Genomic DNA, 14372 nt, shown 5'->3' on the forward strand with positions numbered 1-14372 from the left:
CTTCGCATCCTAACTTTTCACCCAATTATGCAACTGTAGATTAGCTTTGTGACGATCAAAGAGGTCCCCCATGTGATGTATGGATAATCATTCAACCACCACGTCTGTTGAGTTTATCTCTATCTGCCATGTCTCTTTGCCGTTGGTTCGCATGATGACGTCTTTGATTGGCTATCAATAGTTAGTGACGCGGCAATGTCTAAGCGTCGGTTAGTGACATCGGTTTGTGTGGGATGATTGATAAGTCAAAGTCTTGGCAATGGTCTCCAATATGCAGCCTGCTGATATCATCCCGGAGAAAAGACACGAGTCAGATCCGGATACCCCGGTATCGACCCCAAATGCCTGTTCTCGACACCTGTATTGAGCATTAGTTAGTTGGAGTAACGAGAATCTCATAAAACATGTTCAATTAAAGCCTCGTATTAGGTTATGGACCCTAGAAGCCGTCGTCGGTCACCGCCCGGAGAGAACCACTTTAACAGTTGAGAATTGGAGAAGCGGATATAGATGACACAAATCCGACAATGATCATCTCCAACACATTCGGAGTTTGAGAGATGTCACTCTATAACTCCGTTCGGCAAATGACAAGACCAGGTTTCCGAAATTGCCAAGAGCACAAGACCAGTGCATTGTCCATCTAATTGAAGCTATTCATTGGACCGACTCTTCTCCAAGAAGTTTCCTCCACCCTTGCCAAGCGCCAAGAAGATCTAAGGTTAGCCTTTAGGTTTCCTAAGCCTCACGGTAGATGGAAAACGACGAATCATCAGCCAGAAACCGCGTAATTTGTCACTCGGAAGCCGAAACCGACTGTGCAACAACTCCCCACCCTCTGACAGCGTAGCAGCTTGGCGATACATTCTACGCGTCATAGTCAAACGATACTTCTAGTTGAACACTGATTCCTTAAGTTCATCATGTCTCCTGTTCTAGTGCTCTTCTGTAGTCAAGCCCCTGACGTAGGTGTCGGGGTATTTTATTAACTACAACATTGTCCCGAAGCCACGAAATCTGGTATACCTCTCACGATCCTCTTCAATAGTTCTTCAAAAATGTTGCGAAGTCTTGCTCTCGCAAGCATCCTTGCTGGACAAAGGCTACATGCTACAGCACAACGTGATGATGTGGACAACAGTAACCTGGACCCTCTACGTTTTAACGAAGATGGCACATTCCAAATATGCGTCTTCTCAGACCTTCACTTTGCAGAAGGTTTGTCGAATGGGTAGCGGCTTGATAAAGCATTACTAACGAATGTGCAGATGCTTCCTCAATAGGACCAGAGAAAGACGCCAGGTCTGCACAAGTCATGGCCGATGTCATCGATGCCGAATCACCAGACTTGGTCGTTCTAAACGGCGACCTTATCAACGGAGAATCGACGTACTCTCACAACAGTACACATTACATAGATCAGATCGTCGCTCCAATGGTTGATCGAAATCTAACATGGGCTTCAACATACGGCAACCATGATCATAATCGTAACATCAACGGCACCGGAATGTTGGAGCGCGAACATATGTGGCCCGGATCAAGAACAGATTCTATGGTTCCTGGAAGCGATGCTGGAACAACCAACTATTACCTTCCAGTCTATGGATCAGACTGCAGCTCAAACTGCACACCTGAACTTATCCTCTGGTTCTTTGATAGTCGCGGTGGCTTTTACTACCAAAGTAGCGCCCAGCCCAACTGGGTCCACAAGAGTGTGGTGGAATGGTTCAACGAGACCAATGCTGATCTGGTTGAGGAGTATGGCAAGGAGATTCCATCATTGGCATTCACGCACATTCCTGTTTATGCCTCACTTCAACTCCAGAAGGAATCTGGTGTCGACAAGAACAACCATCCTGGAATCAACGATGAAACCGTTATCCAACAAGGTGACGGATGGTGCGGCGACGAGAAAGGAGGGTGCTCATATGGAGAACAAGACATACCGCTGATGCAAGCTTTGATCTCGACGCCTGGTGTCATTGGTCTCTTTTCCGGACATGACCATGCAAACTCTTGGTGCTACAAGTGGGATTCCAAAGTTGGCGATATGGAACTTGAAGGAAACGGCATTAATCTTTGTTACGGCCAGCACACCGGCTACGGCGGTTATGGCGACTGGATTCGAGGTGGACGACAAATTGTTGTGACCCAAGAGGGCCTCAAGAATAACGAAGTCGATTCGCACATTCGCCTTGAGTCAAAGGATGTTGTGGGAAGAATTTCGCTCAACTCGACATACAACACTGACTCGTATGAGGCTACGCCAAATCAGAAGACATTCTTAAGCGATGCGAGCTCTTCTAATCCGTCTCCTTCACAGCGCCCTGAATCATTGGCCGCGCATTTGGGACTGAAAACTACTTTCAATTCGCCTTTGGTCGTTTTTGCTGGAGTTCTTGCATGGGTTATGCTTTAGAGCGATATATTAGATGCTTGATAGAATACATTTTGATACCCCCAACTTTGTATGTCCCATTACCACAGCTCACAACCGAAATAGAGTTTCCGACAAGTTGGCTTTGAGCACAATCAGCGAGTCATTCGATAGGCTGAACTAGTTATTGGTAAGATGCACTGCCCGATCCCAGTCGGACTCAGCTCATGCATGAAGATAGCAGCAGCACCTCGCATCTGACGACAAAAAGGCAGAAGCCACTCCAAAAGCAAAAAAAGCTGTGCTGTGGAAACAAGCAAAAAGAGAACTCTTTGATGAGACTGGGACTCGAACCCAGGAGGATTGCTCCACCAGGAAATTGGTGTTAAGGTTAACCTTAACCTGGCGCCATAACCAACTCGGCCATCTCACCCAAGCTAGTGCTGTTGAAAACGAGTGCTCGCAGTACGAACCAGATTCTTGGATTACGACAACTGCCTGGCGATTCTCATTCTTTGCTGAAAATTCACTCAATGAACTGTATCAAAGAGCACTGTTACTGTTGTCAATGGTAGGAGGCTTTTGTTTTCTCACCATGGAACAAAGGAACTCAACCTCATTTATAAGTCTGGACAATGCTGTATTCTTTCTCAACCTTCACTCTAGCAGGCCGAACAAAGGACAGGTGCTCTTGTCTGCTCGAATTCACATTTAGTCCCAGAGTATGTATATAAACGTCTCAGTAATAGTCCAAACTTATTTCCATTTCCCCAAACCACACTTTCTACTAAGGATTACTACCAGTCAAACTTTCCCCAACTATCCTTATCATCACAAACACACTAAAAAGGCACCGAAATCGACAGTTAAAATGTCTCCCTTTGACCACAAACGCACCAACTATCGGAAGATCCCCTGGGGCCTTCATGGTAGACGAATATCTGACTCAATCCAAGATTGGACCTTTGACACGGGTATTGAGATGCAGGACATTCCTCTGTCTTCCCCAGAGATCTCTGGCAAACAGAAATCTTCCAGTTCATCGATATCTGATCCTCAGTTCGATACTCTGATGGCAGAGTGCGCAACAGTGCGAGACAGAATGGAGAAGATTGAAGACAAGATCGCCGAGCTTTATTACGCTCGCCAGAAAAACGGTGATATTGTTTCATCTGCATCTTCTGATGCTAACACCTCTGCAAGCCAGAAACGCTCTACCGACAAAGGTAACCTTACTGTTGGAACACAACAAAAGTCCCCCTCGACAGAATTCTATGACTGCGAGGACTACTCACATTTTGAGCAAGTTGAAGAAAGGGTCGAGAACCGCAAGGTCAAGAAGCCCAAGACAGAGGAGGAGAAGAACCGTCACATAAACATGGTTTTCATACGAGAGAACCTGTAAGTACCTGTGTGACAATAATCCTTTTTGGAGTTTGGAGTTCCCTTTGTTTATTGTTATCGTTTGATGGACAACTGTAGGGGACAATCTTTGTTGAATAAAAACCTTTTTCATCTGAATTACTCGTGCCAAGCAAAACAGACGATATAATTGAATCAATTTGTCCCATTCAGTAACTGACTCTTGGCCCATTCATTTCTGCGCTACATAAATCCAGGATCACAAGCTAGTGCAAGCACTATGTTATGCAATCTATCGGCTTTGGACCTTTACAGCCCAATGATACTGCTTCTGTGGATTGTGCTAGTGGAGAATCTTGACAGCCTTATCTCGGAGCTTGTTCAATCACAATCTCGCATGCAAGGTCAAAGTTAATATACGATCCAGGTCAAGAGGGTCTTTGGTTGAGGAACACGTGTAGGTTGTCGAAGCAATCGTGAACTGACTGTGGGCGAAACTCAAGGTCGAATAATGTTAACTCGTTGCACAAATTTGCACCAAGATATTACTGTAGTGGGTAGCATCGGCAAAGAATCTTATGCACTAATGGACTTATGGCTATAGCCATATCTCAAGTGATCGAACCAATCAGACCTGGCCCGAGTATCTGCGCATGAGGGGGTTTGCTCCCTCAATTCTTCTCTCCCTAGATCATCTGAAAGAAAAAAAGACAGGTCAATATTCGACCCAGCCCACTCTTCACAATACCTACATAATATTCATTCCACACACATGTGGTAACCCCAACCGGATAACTCTGACACGACTCGAACCGGCGACCAACTGTCTATCATTTCCTCTTGTAGATTGGCATCTTGCCATCGTCTCGCCCTGCCCGCTCAAAGAGCAAAGTCTTTAACCACCCTCCGCCTCACTCTCAACCTCAGCTCGCCGTCTTTGAGCCACTCTTTTTTTTGTCACTTGCCACATAATCAAATCCCAGTCCCATGAACAACCCAAATAAGCCTACCCGAGCACAAGAGCACCAAAAGAGCAATAGGCAACTGCTCCCCAGGAAGTCCCTCAAAGCCGGACATGAAGAGGCTCAGCATCAATATTCGCCACTCGATATCTCCGACCTTCCTAGGGCAGCATTGACAGCCGTCGCATGCAACAACTGTCGCCTTAGAAAGTCAAAGGTTTGTCCTGCCACTACCTTGGCTGTCGTATTTCTTTTTTTTCCGTATCATTTTGGGGTAACATCTTTTCTCGTTGTCTTTGTAGTGTGACGGCCATAAGCCAACATGTTCTGCATGCGCGAGTCGGCGGCAAAAATGTACATACCGGGCCGAGGTTACACAGGAAAAGATGCTCGAGCTCCGGCAAGGCTCCAGAGACCTTTTCCAGGCGCTCGAGCTGTTGAGGACTACACCAGAGGAGAACGTCGCTGCGATGCTGCAAGATTTGCGCAGTAGAGGCTCTGTGCCTGACTTCCTACGGTCCGTCGACTCAGGTACAGTAGGGGCTTCATCGCCATTGAACCCATTAACTACCAGTCTAGCAGGAACTCTGGCCAGCTCTGCACTGGAGGTGGATCTCAATATGCGCTACTCAAACGCGTTTCCTGCTATAGAAAACCTCACAATTACGGATGTAGATCTCGGACTGTTGGCTAATGACAAGCGCAACCCAAAACTACTAACCTCGCCGGAACCAACCTCAATATCGCCCTTCTCTCCTTTGGACTTTTCGGGACGACAACCCGCAACACCGACATCTTCCGAATCCTTCTCGACACCCAGTGACACCACCACAGATTCATCCCAGCACTCATATATTGATCATCGACTGGAGGGTCTTCAAATACGGCAATGGACCTCAGTTCCCATTCCTGAAACTCTAGCAGAACAGACGATCTCTTTCTATCTCTCCAACGAGCATCCTCTACTTGCATTCTTTGACGCCAATTTATTCATCAGAGATCTTGTATCAGGCGGAGGACGGTTCTGCTCACCTGTCCTTGTCAGTTCTTTACTTGCTTGGTCTTGCGTAAGTTGTTACTCTCAGTATCCTTGGTTTCGACTTTGGCTTACATGATATAGGCCTCTTATTCACAGTTCGAACCAAGGGCACAGCCGCTTTCGTTTGCCTTTCTCAAGGAGGCAAAGAAGCGTTGGCGGGATCTGCCGGACTTCAACTGTGTCACAACCCTCACTTCTGCCATGTTCTTGACCTTGACATGCAACCAACACGGACAAGACCGTGTCGGGCTGTTTTATCTTGATGCAAGTGCAGAAATTGGCCGTCGGCTTGGTCTGTTTGGCGACAAGAATGCAAATATGGCTGGAGTGGACGATGACGAGGAGTTGAAGTCTGCGGCTTCGTATGCTGCCTGGGGATCGTTTGGCTGGCATAGGTAAGTGTAAATTTCAGATAGAAACAGGCTTTTACTGAACAGTTTAGTCTACACTCAGTCAACTTCCGAACAAAACATCGGATACTGCATCCGCCACCTTTACCGATACCAGGAGATGTATCTGGACCACCCCTTATTGATCACATGGGAAGCACTTTCACATGGATATGCAAATTCTGGTTGATCACACACAAGATATTTGGAGAGGGCTTCAACAGCTTCAGCCGTATGCCCGTGTCCTACGCACATCAGATGTACCAATTGTTGCTCGACTGGGCCGCCGCCCTACCAGATGAAGTTAAAAGGAGTGACACATGCCCACATCATGTTTTAGTGTTACAGTGAGTATGCCAAGGCACTACCGTAGGTGTCATGCTGACGCTTACACAGTATCTGGTACCATACGTCAATTATAGATATTTGGCGACCCTTCCTAGAGAACCACCAAGAGGAAGAAATGCTACAGAGTTCAGTTGCCAAAGCTGCGCATACAGCGTCGATACAGCAACTGAAACGCCTTTCATACATTTACCGTACCCGGTTTGAGTCAACAAACATGACCATGTTTATTACGCCCGGTTTCCTTACTTTGATCAACGATGTCTTTCGCAACCCCGAGGCATCAGATGCCCAATTCTGGTTCATTCTGGCGACCCGTGGTTGTCTATCTATTGCATCATGGTGCAAAGGCCTCCGCGGCATTACAGAAGGTCTCATGACCATTGGATGGCAAAATGGGACTTTCAGGCGTCAAGGTTGGGCGGGAAACAGCATAATTGAGGATGTTCACTCTGCAACAAGAGCTCTGGTACAGGACGGCGCTTACAGTAGTCTTTATCCCATCAGCCTGGATTCAGTAAGCGAGGATATGGAAGACATAGGAATGGAAGCTCTGGCGAGAGAATTCCAGCGGTTAACTGCACAACATGAACCGCGTGGGAAGGAGGTCGAGATGACAACTGAGCAACCCGTCTGGAAGGGAGATCCTCGAGACTTGTCGATGACGTTGAGTGAAGCAACTGAGGAAGAAGAGTACAAGTAACATAATTACTACATAATGGTTAATTGAATACACGAGTAATGACCAATGGTTAGCGTGGGAGATACTGGCAATGTTCATGGTTGTTGGGCTTGTACTCGATGTCTCCAACTTGCATACATATTTGTAATCTGTGTGTAGATCTCCCGCGATGCTTGCCCGACTTGATAAATAGTATGGAGCGCTTGGGCATTAAATCTGGTGGCTTTGATCATTTCAGCGGTGTAAAAAGAAGCACGTTCTGTCGTCGGGTATCCATGTTAGGTATATGCACGCATACGGAACATGCATATATATGTCTTACGTGAATCATACCACAGTGCTAGGCCCATACGAGGATATCGCGCAAAGATACAGTCAGCACTGACTATATCCGGGCAAACATGCCGTTGTATCCTAGTTCTTACATTTAACGCTGACGCTGAGATTTGCCGTATCTCAACCACAAAACCCCGCGCGTCCCGCGATAGTTAAAAATACAGATTCTTTCCCATTGATGTAATTGACTATCCCTGTATCCTGTACTTCGTTTTAGACTCCCCATAATGTGTGTTGCCAACAAAGAATTGCTGCAAAAATCCAGCCAGGCTTCTGGTTCACCGGAAGAGTTCTTTTCCGTGTCCACTATCGCTGTGAATCCGGACAGAATCGATGAGGTACCATCATCTTCCTCATGGCATCGCGACAGATAGTTGTTTTTGTTTACCGATGATAAATAGGCATATGCGTGCTTGGCCGAAGTTGCCGAAGCCACCCTGAAAGAAGAAGGCGCCAAGATATACAGATTCTACAAAACTGAAGGCAAAGACGAGTTTGTCTGCATGGAGAAGTAAGGATGTGTCTGATCTAGAAAACTGCATGAAATGCTAAACTAGTGATTTAGATTTGTGAGTCGGGATGCTTATGCAGTGCATACCAGCTCAAAACACGTGAGAGAATGGGCAAATAAATATCTTGATTCTGGCATCTTTGTAGGAAGCTTTGGATTCCACCATCTTGCCAAGGAGGGCCCTGGGGCCGGAGGATTCGATCGACATTGACCATTTCCCATAGCCACCGCATCAAGATGTAGTGCTCTTCTGTCTCTGTTTGATCTCTTCCATCAATAATTTATACTCGCTGTTATCGTCGCCCTTTTCGAGAGCCTCTAGGATGGTGTCTTCCCAAGCTTGAACATCCCCGTACTTGTCGTTTGATGTGACATATGGCCAAATAACAAGAGTAGGGTCATCGGTAACCTTCTTCCGTACTTGAGCAACCTCTTCAGGATCCATCTCTGCAGGGTCAAAATCGTCATTCATAAACTCGTCCATAGTTAACGGGACGCTTCTCGAATATTGGTAAACCACCTCCCTCAAGGCGGGGTTTCCCTGTCGGACAGCCTTCCAGAACTCTGCCCAAGTTGGCTCGTTTCCCTCAGCCCATGCCGCTACGTTAAACAGATGTATTGACTCAAGATTAGGGGTACTTCCTCTGAGAAACTCCTTCAAGCTTTGAGTGGTACTCATTGTCTCCAGTCGTAGCGATTTCAGCTGAGGCATAGTATTTGGCTCGAAGCGTAGAGCGTTTTCGCCGAGATGTCCATCCTCGTGACCAGCTATACACAGATGCTCTAGATTCTTTGCATGTTGAAAAAGAAAATCCGGCATCTCATTGAAGAAAGAGTTGAAACCTTCCAACGTGTTGGCTGCCCATCCAGCCCCGTTGTCTTGACCTTGTCGATGTTAGCTGTAGATCTTTGGATATTATGTGAGATCAGTTACCGTAGGCTCGTATTGTTAAATTCTTCAACCTTGCCAAAAGGGCTACCCATTCCTGATCCAGCCAGCATGAAGCCTTGATTGGCAGGAAGTGAAGCAGTTCAAGAGATTCTGTCTTTGCATGTTTGGCCACATCACGCCAGAGTGTATTCCATGCTCGTCTCCAATTGTACTTCTTCTCCTTGTCCTTGACTGTTTCCCAACTTTCCGGTGAGGTGCAGAAATACATGCTCAAATCGGCAAGGTCGTTCTCGTCCCAACCTCCATCAATTTCAAAGTCATCTTCTCCATTCGTGTGAATACTGAGCATAGAACATTTGGGCATCCCTTTGAACTGAATCACATCATGAATGACTGGAACGTCGTCAGAAGCTCGAGCCCAGACGGAAGGTGGGTAATCATCCCAGTACCATTCTTGTGCAGACTCGGGATCAACCTTTGTACCTTCGAGAGTCGAGTTGGGCGGATTGGGTTGAAATTTTACGTATAGGCGTACACTCAATGCGTGAGCGCCATGCAACTGAATCACGGATTGGAGATTGTTTTCTTTGGCCAAGGGGCAATCAATCTTGATGTGCCGGAAAAGGTGAGGGACCAGTTGGTTTCGTAATTTCTTATTGACGATACTCAAGGATTCTTTGTCTGTCCAAGGGAGCAGATCGCTGATTGCGAGGAAGATCTCAGGTGGTAAGTAATCCAAGGCTGGTTGAGGCATGGCGATGAAGTTAACGGTGGTCAATATGATTCTTGATGATTCTATCTGCCGAAATCCTTGTTGAGGTTGATGACAAGGGAGATGGTATGCTGGCATGACCCGTCTTGACGCGGTGAGATTGACGTATATGGAAATCACGTGGTCATGTATTCCTTGGTAGAATATGGAGCCTTGCGTCATAGGCTATCGCCACATCCGATACTGTTATTATGCAGTTCCAACGTCAGTTACTTCATTGTATTTTACTTATTTTTTATCTACCAATTATTATTACTTTCAGAAATTTCCAACTCTAGTGTTGTCAAAGCCAACTCAACATCGCAAACTACCAATCGTTGCTAGACAATCAAATAATTCAAAATGGCCGCCAACAAAACTACCCATGATGAACGTTCATCCTCAACCGACCAACAAAATGATTCTTCTAACGAAAACGAGTCAAAGCAAATGACAAAGTCAAACAAAAATGATTTCACCAGTCAAGATCAACAAGTTTCGCAACCAGCAGGTCAAGAAACAGAAAAGAAGCAAAAGAGCAGTGCACCTCGTGTGAGACTGGACATGGATCTCGATGTTGAGTTGGAACTTAAAGCAAAGATTCAAGGCGATCTTGAATTGGCAGTCTTGTAAGTCTTGGAAGTTTGCAACATAAAGCAAAGAATGGACTGACAAGGCTAGGGAAAACTAAACAACGATGGATATAAATACGGAAGGCGCAAAATGGGAATACCTATATAATGATAACACTGTTTATATAATACAGGATTATTTAATATCCAGGTGAATATAATCTCATTAATTTGGGCCCGGAATATGTGAAGTGTAATTATCTACCATACTTTAGATAGACGAAGTCATGATGTGTTCAAGTTATTGCTCCCGTTCACGCTGTCACTTCAGTAACATCATCACTTTGAACATAGAATACAGTCTTGGCTACATGTGGATCAATGCTGTTCCGTACAGGGCCCCCTTGTGAATAATTGGGCACCATTCTGTAACAAAAGGCAGATAATGCCGCATACATTGTTTCTTTTCTTTGTCTTCTTTCTTTATTATAGCTATCGCTTGGAATTGCATGATCTGGTGGTATTGCTTCTCGGTTGCAAGCTTTAGCTATCCTTGAAAGCTTATGATAGAGACGCTTCACTGATTGTCACATTAACCCAGCCACCTTTCTTCCCTGCACCGTTGTATGGTAAGCAAATTTTCTTCCCAATCCCCTAACCTGTCCGTGATGAGATTGAAACAAATACTTCCATGGCTATGATCACATATGATTCAAGCTGTTTCCGACAACTCAATCTGAGACTTGGCATACCATTTTGCTCACCGCATACGTTACGCCGTTTTTTGCTGACTTGCGTGGTAGATATATATTCCACTATCTGTGCATGAAATTCCACCGGTGGTAGCCTGTTTGTAGCTATATAGTGTATGAAGAATAATAATGTGCGAGCCCATGTTAATCGTACCTGCTTGCTTCCTATTTCCTGCCAGCCTGTGATTGCCTATCAGTTAATCATAACTTTAAGTCCGCTAATATCATGGCCTTAGGGTATCATAAAAATTGACTCCTGGAAGCATAAGAGACGAAATTATTAGGAGATCTTTTACTCCAAAGACTATGTATAGTTAGTTCTTAGATTAGTTATTCCATACCCAAAGACCTGGAAGGCTAACATTTTCTGCTACCTGCTAGCATGGAAATAAAAGAAAGAGACGCTCGACAAATGCCAGAAAAACCATGATAAAACACACTTTAGTCCATGGGACATCTCCCTGCCGGAAGTAGATGTCCCTCAATCCGGATCAACGCCACTATCGAACGGACTGATAACAGCAGTAACAGGAAATTTAAAATCCCTAAACGCACGACCATCTTGGTCTCTAGCCTTCGTGGTCAATGTAATGATGCATTCAATCTTTCGCTCAGAAGTGAAACTATCCTTAAGAACTTTTATCTGATTGTCAACCTCCTTGACCTTGGCTTCTGTGCTGTGGACTGATATCATCAGGTTCTCGAGGTCATTGGTCACATTGTTAATTTCTCTTTTGTACACCACGCAAGACTCCTGGGTTTGTCGGAGAATGGACACAGCCTTATCAAGCGTGGTCTCGAAGTGATCCCAGATATGCTGCGGTGTGCTGACCCCGGCGGCTTCTAAGGCCTGGCAAGATTTCAGCGCGTTATCAGCCAATTCCAGTCTTTTAGCCGCAATCGTTCGACGTCTTCCTTGCCCAATTTTCCGCCAGGGAAACACTTATTGATGACTTCAACAAACTTTTCGAGTAGTTTTGTGGTCCATTTTGTCTCAGAGCACAATTGATCGAGAATTTCCCAGGGAAACTTTCCAGTGACTCGTTTTATCTTGAGGGCGGCTGTACCTTGGGCGGGGGTTTCGAGACTTTGAAAGATAGGGTCTGTTTCTTCCTCTCCAGGAGAATGTTTGTAGCCAACCATGACGGCGTCATGGAGCCAGACGGTCGTGGATAGATGGTGATTATAACGTGTCTAACCTTGGAGAACAAAAATAAACAGCCCAAGTCTGATCTGGATAGCATAAGCTGGCCCACTAATTTCGTCTCTTATGCCTGGAGCGGCCAACTTTTCTGGTAGGCTGAGGCTCGTGAATAAGAAGATATTGAGATGGAGTCATATAAGGATGGAATAGGTGTGTTTTGGTTGAAGATGAGGGGCTGAGAAGAGATAACGCGTGAGACGAGACTGTATCAACACAGTCAAGACAAAAACCGTGACAGTCAGAAACTGAAAGGCCCACTTATTTAAAAAGCAACGACTATGTCAACAAGCAAAAGAGACGAAATAAATACCAACTCATGATATGTGGTCATGTTAACCTAGATACTATAATGCCTGTGACAAGGCATTGGTTAGAGTGAATAACATTCATACAAGATGGATCACCTACTCGATGTATACATCAATGTTGTGTGGTGCTAACAGCGGAATTATATGTGGCTTGATAATACATGCCAGCTGTCAATCATCACCAAAAATGTCAACCCCTCACTTAACTTCAAACAACCAACAACAATCTCTGCCTCTTCACCTTCACTACCAGCAGCCATGATAAAACTTGTCGCATTCGATCTAGATGGCACCCTCGCAGAGAGCAAACAACCTCTCCTCGACTCCATGGGCGAAGCTCTCGCTGACCTTCTGACCGTCGCACATGTCGCAGTCATTTCAGGCGGTGACTGGCCTCAGTTCCAAAAGCAAGTCGCCAGCCGACTTCCTCCTCGCGCTGATCTCTCCAAGCTCTGGCTTATGCCTACCACCGGCACAAAACTCTACACTCACAAAGGCGACGAATGGAAGGTTGAATACGCCGAGCTCTTCAGTGAGGAACAGAGGAAGAACATCATCCAAGCATTCAACGCATCACTCGACGCTACGGGTTTCCAGCCAGAACAGACATGGGGCGAACGCATCGAAGATCGAGGAAGTCAAATCACATTTTCTGCTCTTGGCCAACAAGCTCCCGTATCAGCCAAGGAAATCTGGGATCCTGACTTTGCAAAGCGAAAGATCATCCAAGCCGATCTGTATAAGCGCCTTCCCGATCTTTCTATCAACATGGGTGGTGCGACCTCGATTGATATCACGCAAAAGGGTGTCGACAAGGGCTATGGCTTGAAAAAGCTTTCAGCTGCGAGCGGTATTCCGCTGGAGCAGATCATGTTTATCGGAGATGCTATCTTTCCTGGTGGAAACGATTACCCGGCTAAGGAGTTGGGACTACACACGGTGCGTGTCAAGAATCCGGATGGAACGTTGGCAGCTATCGCGGGCATTGTTGCGTGTCTGAGTGAGACAGGCCCTCTGAATTGAGGTACTGGGATGTCTTGGTTTTCCTGAAAGAACCAGAGCAAATGTTCGCGCTTGATAAACTACACTACGTGAGACGACAGAACCAGTTTAATTGCAATATCAATCTCTCTGGAATGATTATAGACCCTTAGTGAATAACAAACATGTTAACCTCTTGAGCTTTATAATAGTAAAATAATCCTGTGGTCTGATGGCATAGAATGACCCACTGATTCCATCTCTAATGCTTTCAGCGTCCAACATTAAACATTTTGCTTGGCTTGAGCTCTTGTATGATATAGAGAAAGATAAGAAATGTGCTCTATTCCTTTGCAGATTGCTCAGACCAAGGGAGCTCGTCTTTGTCAAAGAAACTCTCCACTTGACAACTTACTACTTTGATCATAGGACAAAGATGACAGTCTTGATCTACCGACTACATAACAATACAAGAAACCCAAGTACATCGTCGATAAGTCACTACGTGATACCGTTAGTGGACTCGCAGCTGACTCTTTTCCATGATGACGAGAGACTTCAGCTGATATCAAATCAACCTATCACGTATCAAAGGAAGAAAAAGTCCGATATGAAATTTTGCAAGCTTCTCTAGCTTATGCATCGTCTCATTATTACTTCCTTTAGGATGTGGAGAGCAAACCTTTCTACTCTACGCCGTATGAGACATTTGCGATGTCGCCATCATTACTTTTGCTGACAAGCCATCCCAAACCTATTTCCTAGGTGGTGTAAGATATGGTTTAAATCTTTCGGATATTCGGTTTGATAGTGTCGTATAGCTCCCTAGAGGAACTTCAGTAGCGCATGGCCGTTACCACCAGATTGGGTTCGCCGAAGCGAAACGTTCAACGAAACTTTAAAGCA

General features: G+C 45.5%; 8 protein-coding genes and 1 non-coding gene across 9 annotated transcripts; 6 read left to right on the forward strand and 3 right to left on the reverse strand.

The window, feature by feature from the left end:
• Nucleotides 1–623: 623 nt before the first annotated feature.
• EDB82DRAFT_175748 (Metallo-dependent phosphatase-like protein) lies at nucleotides 624–2467 on the forward strand. The gene is made up of 2 exons (XM_025735341.2): nucleotides 624–1218; nucleotides 1269–2467. The coding sequence occupies exons 1-2, from the start codon at nucleotides 1059–1061 to the stop codon at nucleotides 2420–2422; spliced, it is 1314 nt and encodes a 437-aa protein (XP_025586058.1). The 5' UTR covers nucleotides 624–1058; the 3' UTR covers nucleotides 2423–2467.
• A 246-nt stretch (nucleotides 2468–2713) lies between these two features.
• EDB82DRAFT_t133 lies at nucleotides 2714–2813 on the reverse strand. The gene has a single exon. It is a non-coding gene; the product is annotated as a tRNA-Leu (tRNA).
• Nucleotides 2814–3229: 416 nt separating this feature from the next.
• EDB82DRAFT_499820 (uncharacterized protein) lies at nucleotides 3230–4229 on the forward strand. The gene has a single exon (XM_025735343.2). The coding sequence runs from the start codon at nucleotides 3252–3254 to the stop codon at nucleotides 3783–3785; it is 534 nt and encodes a 177-aa protein (XP_025586059.1). The 5' UTR covers nucleotides 3230–3251; the 3' UTR covers nucleotides 3786–4229.
• Nucleotides 4230–4436: 207 nt separating this feature from the next.
• Nucleotides 4437–7294, forward strand: EDB82DRAFT_499823 (uncharacterized protein). Its single transcript, XM_025735344.2, has 5 exons — nucleotides 4437–4921; nucleotides 5007–5771; nucleotides 5825–6138; nucleotides 6186–6479; nucleotides 6529–7294. Exons 1-5 carry the CDS (start codon nucleotides 4730–4732, stop codon nucleotides 7178–7180), a joined length of 2217 nt encoding a protein of 738 aa, XP_025586060.1. The 5' UTR covers nucleotides 4437–4729; the 3' UTR covers nucleotides 7181–7294.
• A 428-nt stretch (nucleotides 7295–7722) lies between these two features.
• EDB82DRAFT_524827 (uncharacterized protein) lies at nucleotides 7723–8010 on the forward strand (the record flags this gene model as incomplete). The annotated part of the gene is made up of 2 exons (XM_025735345.1): nucleotides 7723–7833; nucleotides 7897–8010. The coding sequence occupies 2 exons, from the start codon at nucleotides 7723–7725 to the stop codon at nucleotides 8008–8010; spliced, it is 225 nt and encodes a 74-aa protein (XP_025586061.1).
• A 228-nt stretch (nucleotides 8011–8238) lies between these two features.
• EDB82DRAFT_524828 (uncharacterized protein) lies at nucleotides 8239–9652 on the reverse strand (the record flags this gene model as incomplete). The annotated part of the gene is made up of 2 exons (XM_025735346.1): nucleotides 8239–8891; nucleotides 8941–9652. 2 exons carry the CDS (start codon nucleotides 9650–9652, stop codon nucleotides 8239–8241), a joined length of 1365 nt encoding a protein of 454 aa, XP_025586062.1.
• A 221-nt stretch (nucleotides 9653–9873) lies between these two features.
• EDB82DRAFT_499828 (uncharacterized protein) lies at nucleotides 9874–10515 on the forward strand. The gene is made up of 2 exons (XM_025735347.2): nucleotides 9874–10278; nucleotides 10331–10515. The coding sequence occupies exons 1-2, from the start codon at nucleotides 10013–10015 to the stop codon at nucleotides 10338–10340; spliced, it is 276 nt and encodes a 91-aa protein (XP_025586063.2). The 5' UTR covers nucleotides 9874–10012; the 3' UTR covers nucleotides 10341–10515.
• A 670-nt stretch (nucleotides 10516–11185) lies between these two features.
• EDB82DRAFT_536692 (uncharacterized protein) lies at nucleotides 11186–12116 on the reverse strand (the record flags this gene model as incomplete). Its single annotated transcript, XM_025735348.2, has 2 exons — nucleotides 11186–11823; nucleotides 11883–12116. The coding sequence occupies 2 exons, from the start codon at nucleotides 12114–12116 to the stop codon at nucleotides 11455–11457; spliced, it is 603 nt and encodes a 200-aa protein (XP_025586064.1). The 3' UTR covers nucleotides 11186–11454.
• A 492-nt stretch (nucleotides 12117–12608) lies between these two features.
• Nucleotides 12609–13658, forward strand: EDB82DRAFT_499832 (HAD-like domain-containing protein). The gene has a single exon (XM_025735349.2). The coding sequence runs from the start codon at nucleotides 12630–12632 to the stop codon at nucleotides 13506–13508; it is 879 nt and encodes a 292-aa protein (XP_025586065.2). The 5' UTR covers nucleotides 12609–12629; the 3' UTR covers nucleotides 13509–13658.
• The last annotated feature ends 714 nt before the right edge of the window (nucleotides 13659–14372 follow it).

Source organism: Fusarium venenatum (assembly GCF_020744135.1).
Source record: "Fusarium venenatum strain MPI-CAGE-CH-0201 chromosome Unknown EDB82scaffold_2, whole genome shotgun sequence".
In the NCBI taxonomy this organism is placed as follows: Eukaryota; Fungi; Ascomycota; class Sordariomycetes; order Hypocreales; family Nectriaceae; genus Fusarium; species Fusarium venenatum.

Excerpts from the sequence above, each read along its gene's own strand:
- EDB82DRAFT_175748 (XM_025735341.2), top strand. The coding sequence starts at position 1,059 with ATGTTGCGAAGTCTTGCTCTCGCAAGCATCCTTGCTGGACAAAGGCTA. Across the intron at positions 1,219-1,268 it reads AGACCTTCACTTTGCAGAAG|ATGCTTCCTCAATAGGACCA; the intron begins GTTTGTCGAATG and ends ACGAATGTGCAG.
- EDB82DRAFT_499820 (XM_025735343.2), top strand. The coding sequence starts at position 3,252 with ATGTCTCCCTTTGACCACAAACGCACCAACTATCGGAAGATCCCCTGG.
- EDB82DRAFT_499823 (XM_025735344.2), top strand. The coding sequence starts at position 4,730 with ATGAACAACCCAAATAAGCCTACCCGAGCACAAGAGCACCAAAAGAGC. Across the intron at positions 4,922-5,006 it reads GTCGCCTTAGAAAGTCAAAG|TGTGACGGCCATAAGCCAAC; the intron begins GTTTGTCCTGCC and ends TTGTCTTTGTAG. Across the intron at positions 6,139-6,185 it reads GGATCGTTTGGCTGGCATAG|TCTACACTCAGTCAACTTCC; the intron begins GTAAGTGTAAAT and ends TGAACAGTTTAG.
- EDB82DRAFT_499828 (XM_025735347.2), top strand. The coding sequence starts at position 10,013 with ATGGCCGCCAACAAAACTACCCATGATGAACGTTCATCCTCAACCGAC.
- EDB82DRAFT_499832 (XM_025735349.2), top strand. The coding sequence starts at position 12,630 with ATGTGGCTTGATAATACATGCCAGCTGTCAATCATCACCAAAAATGTC.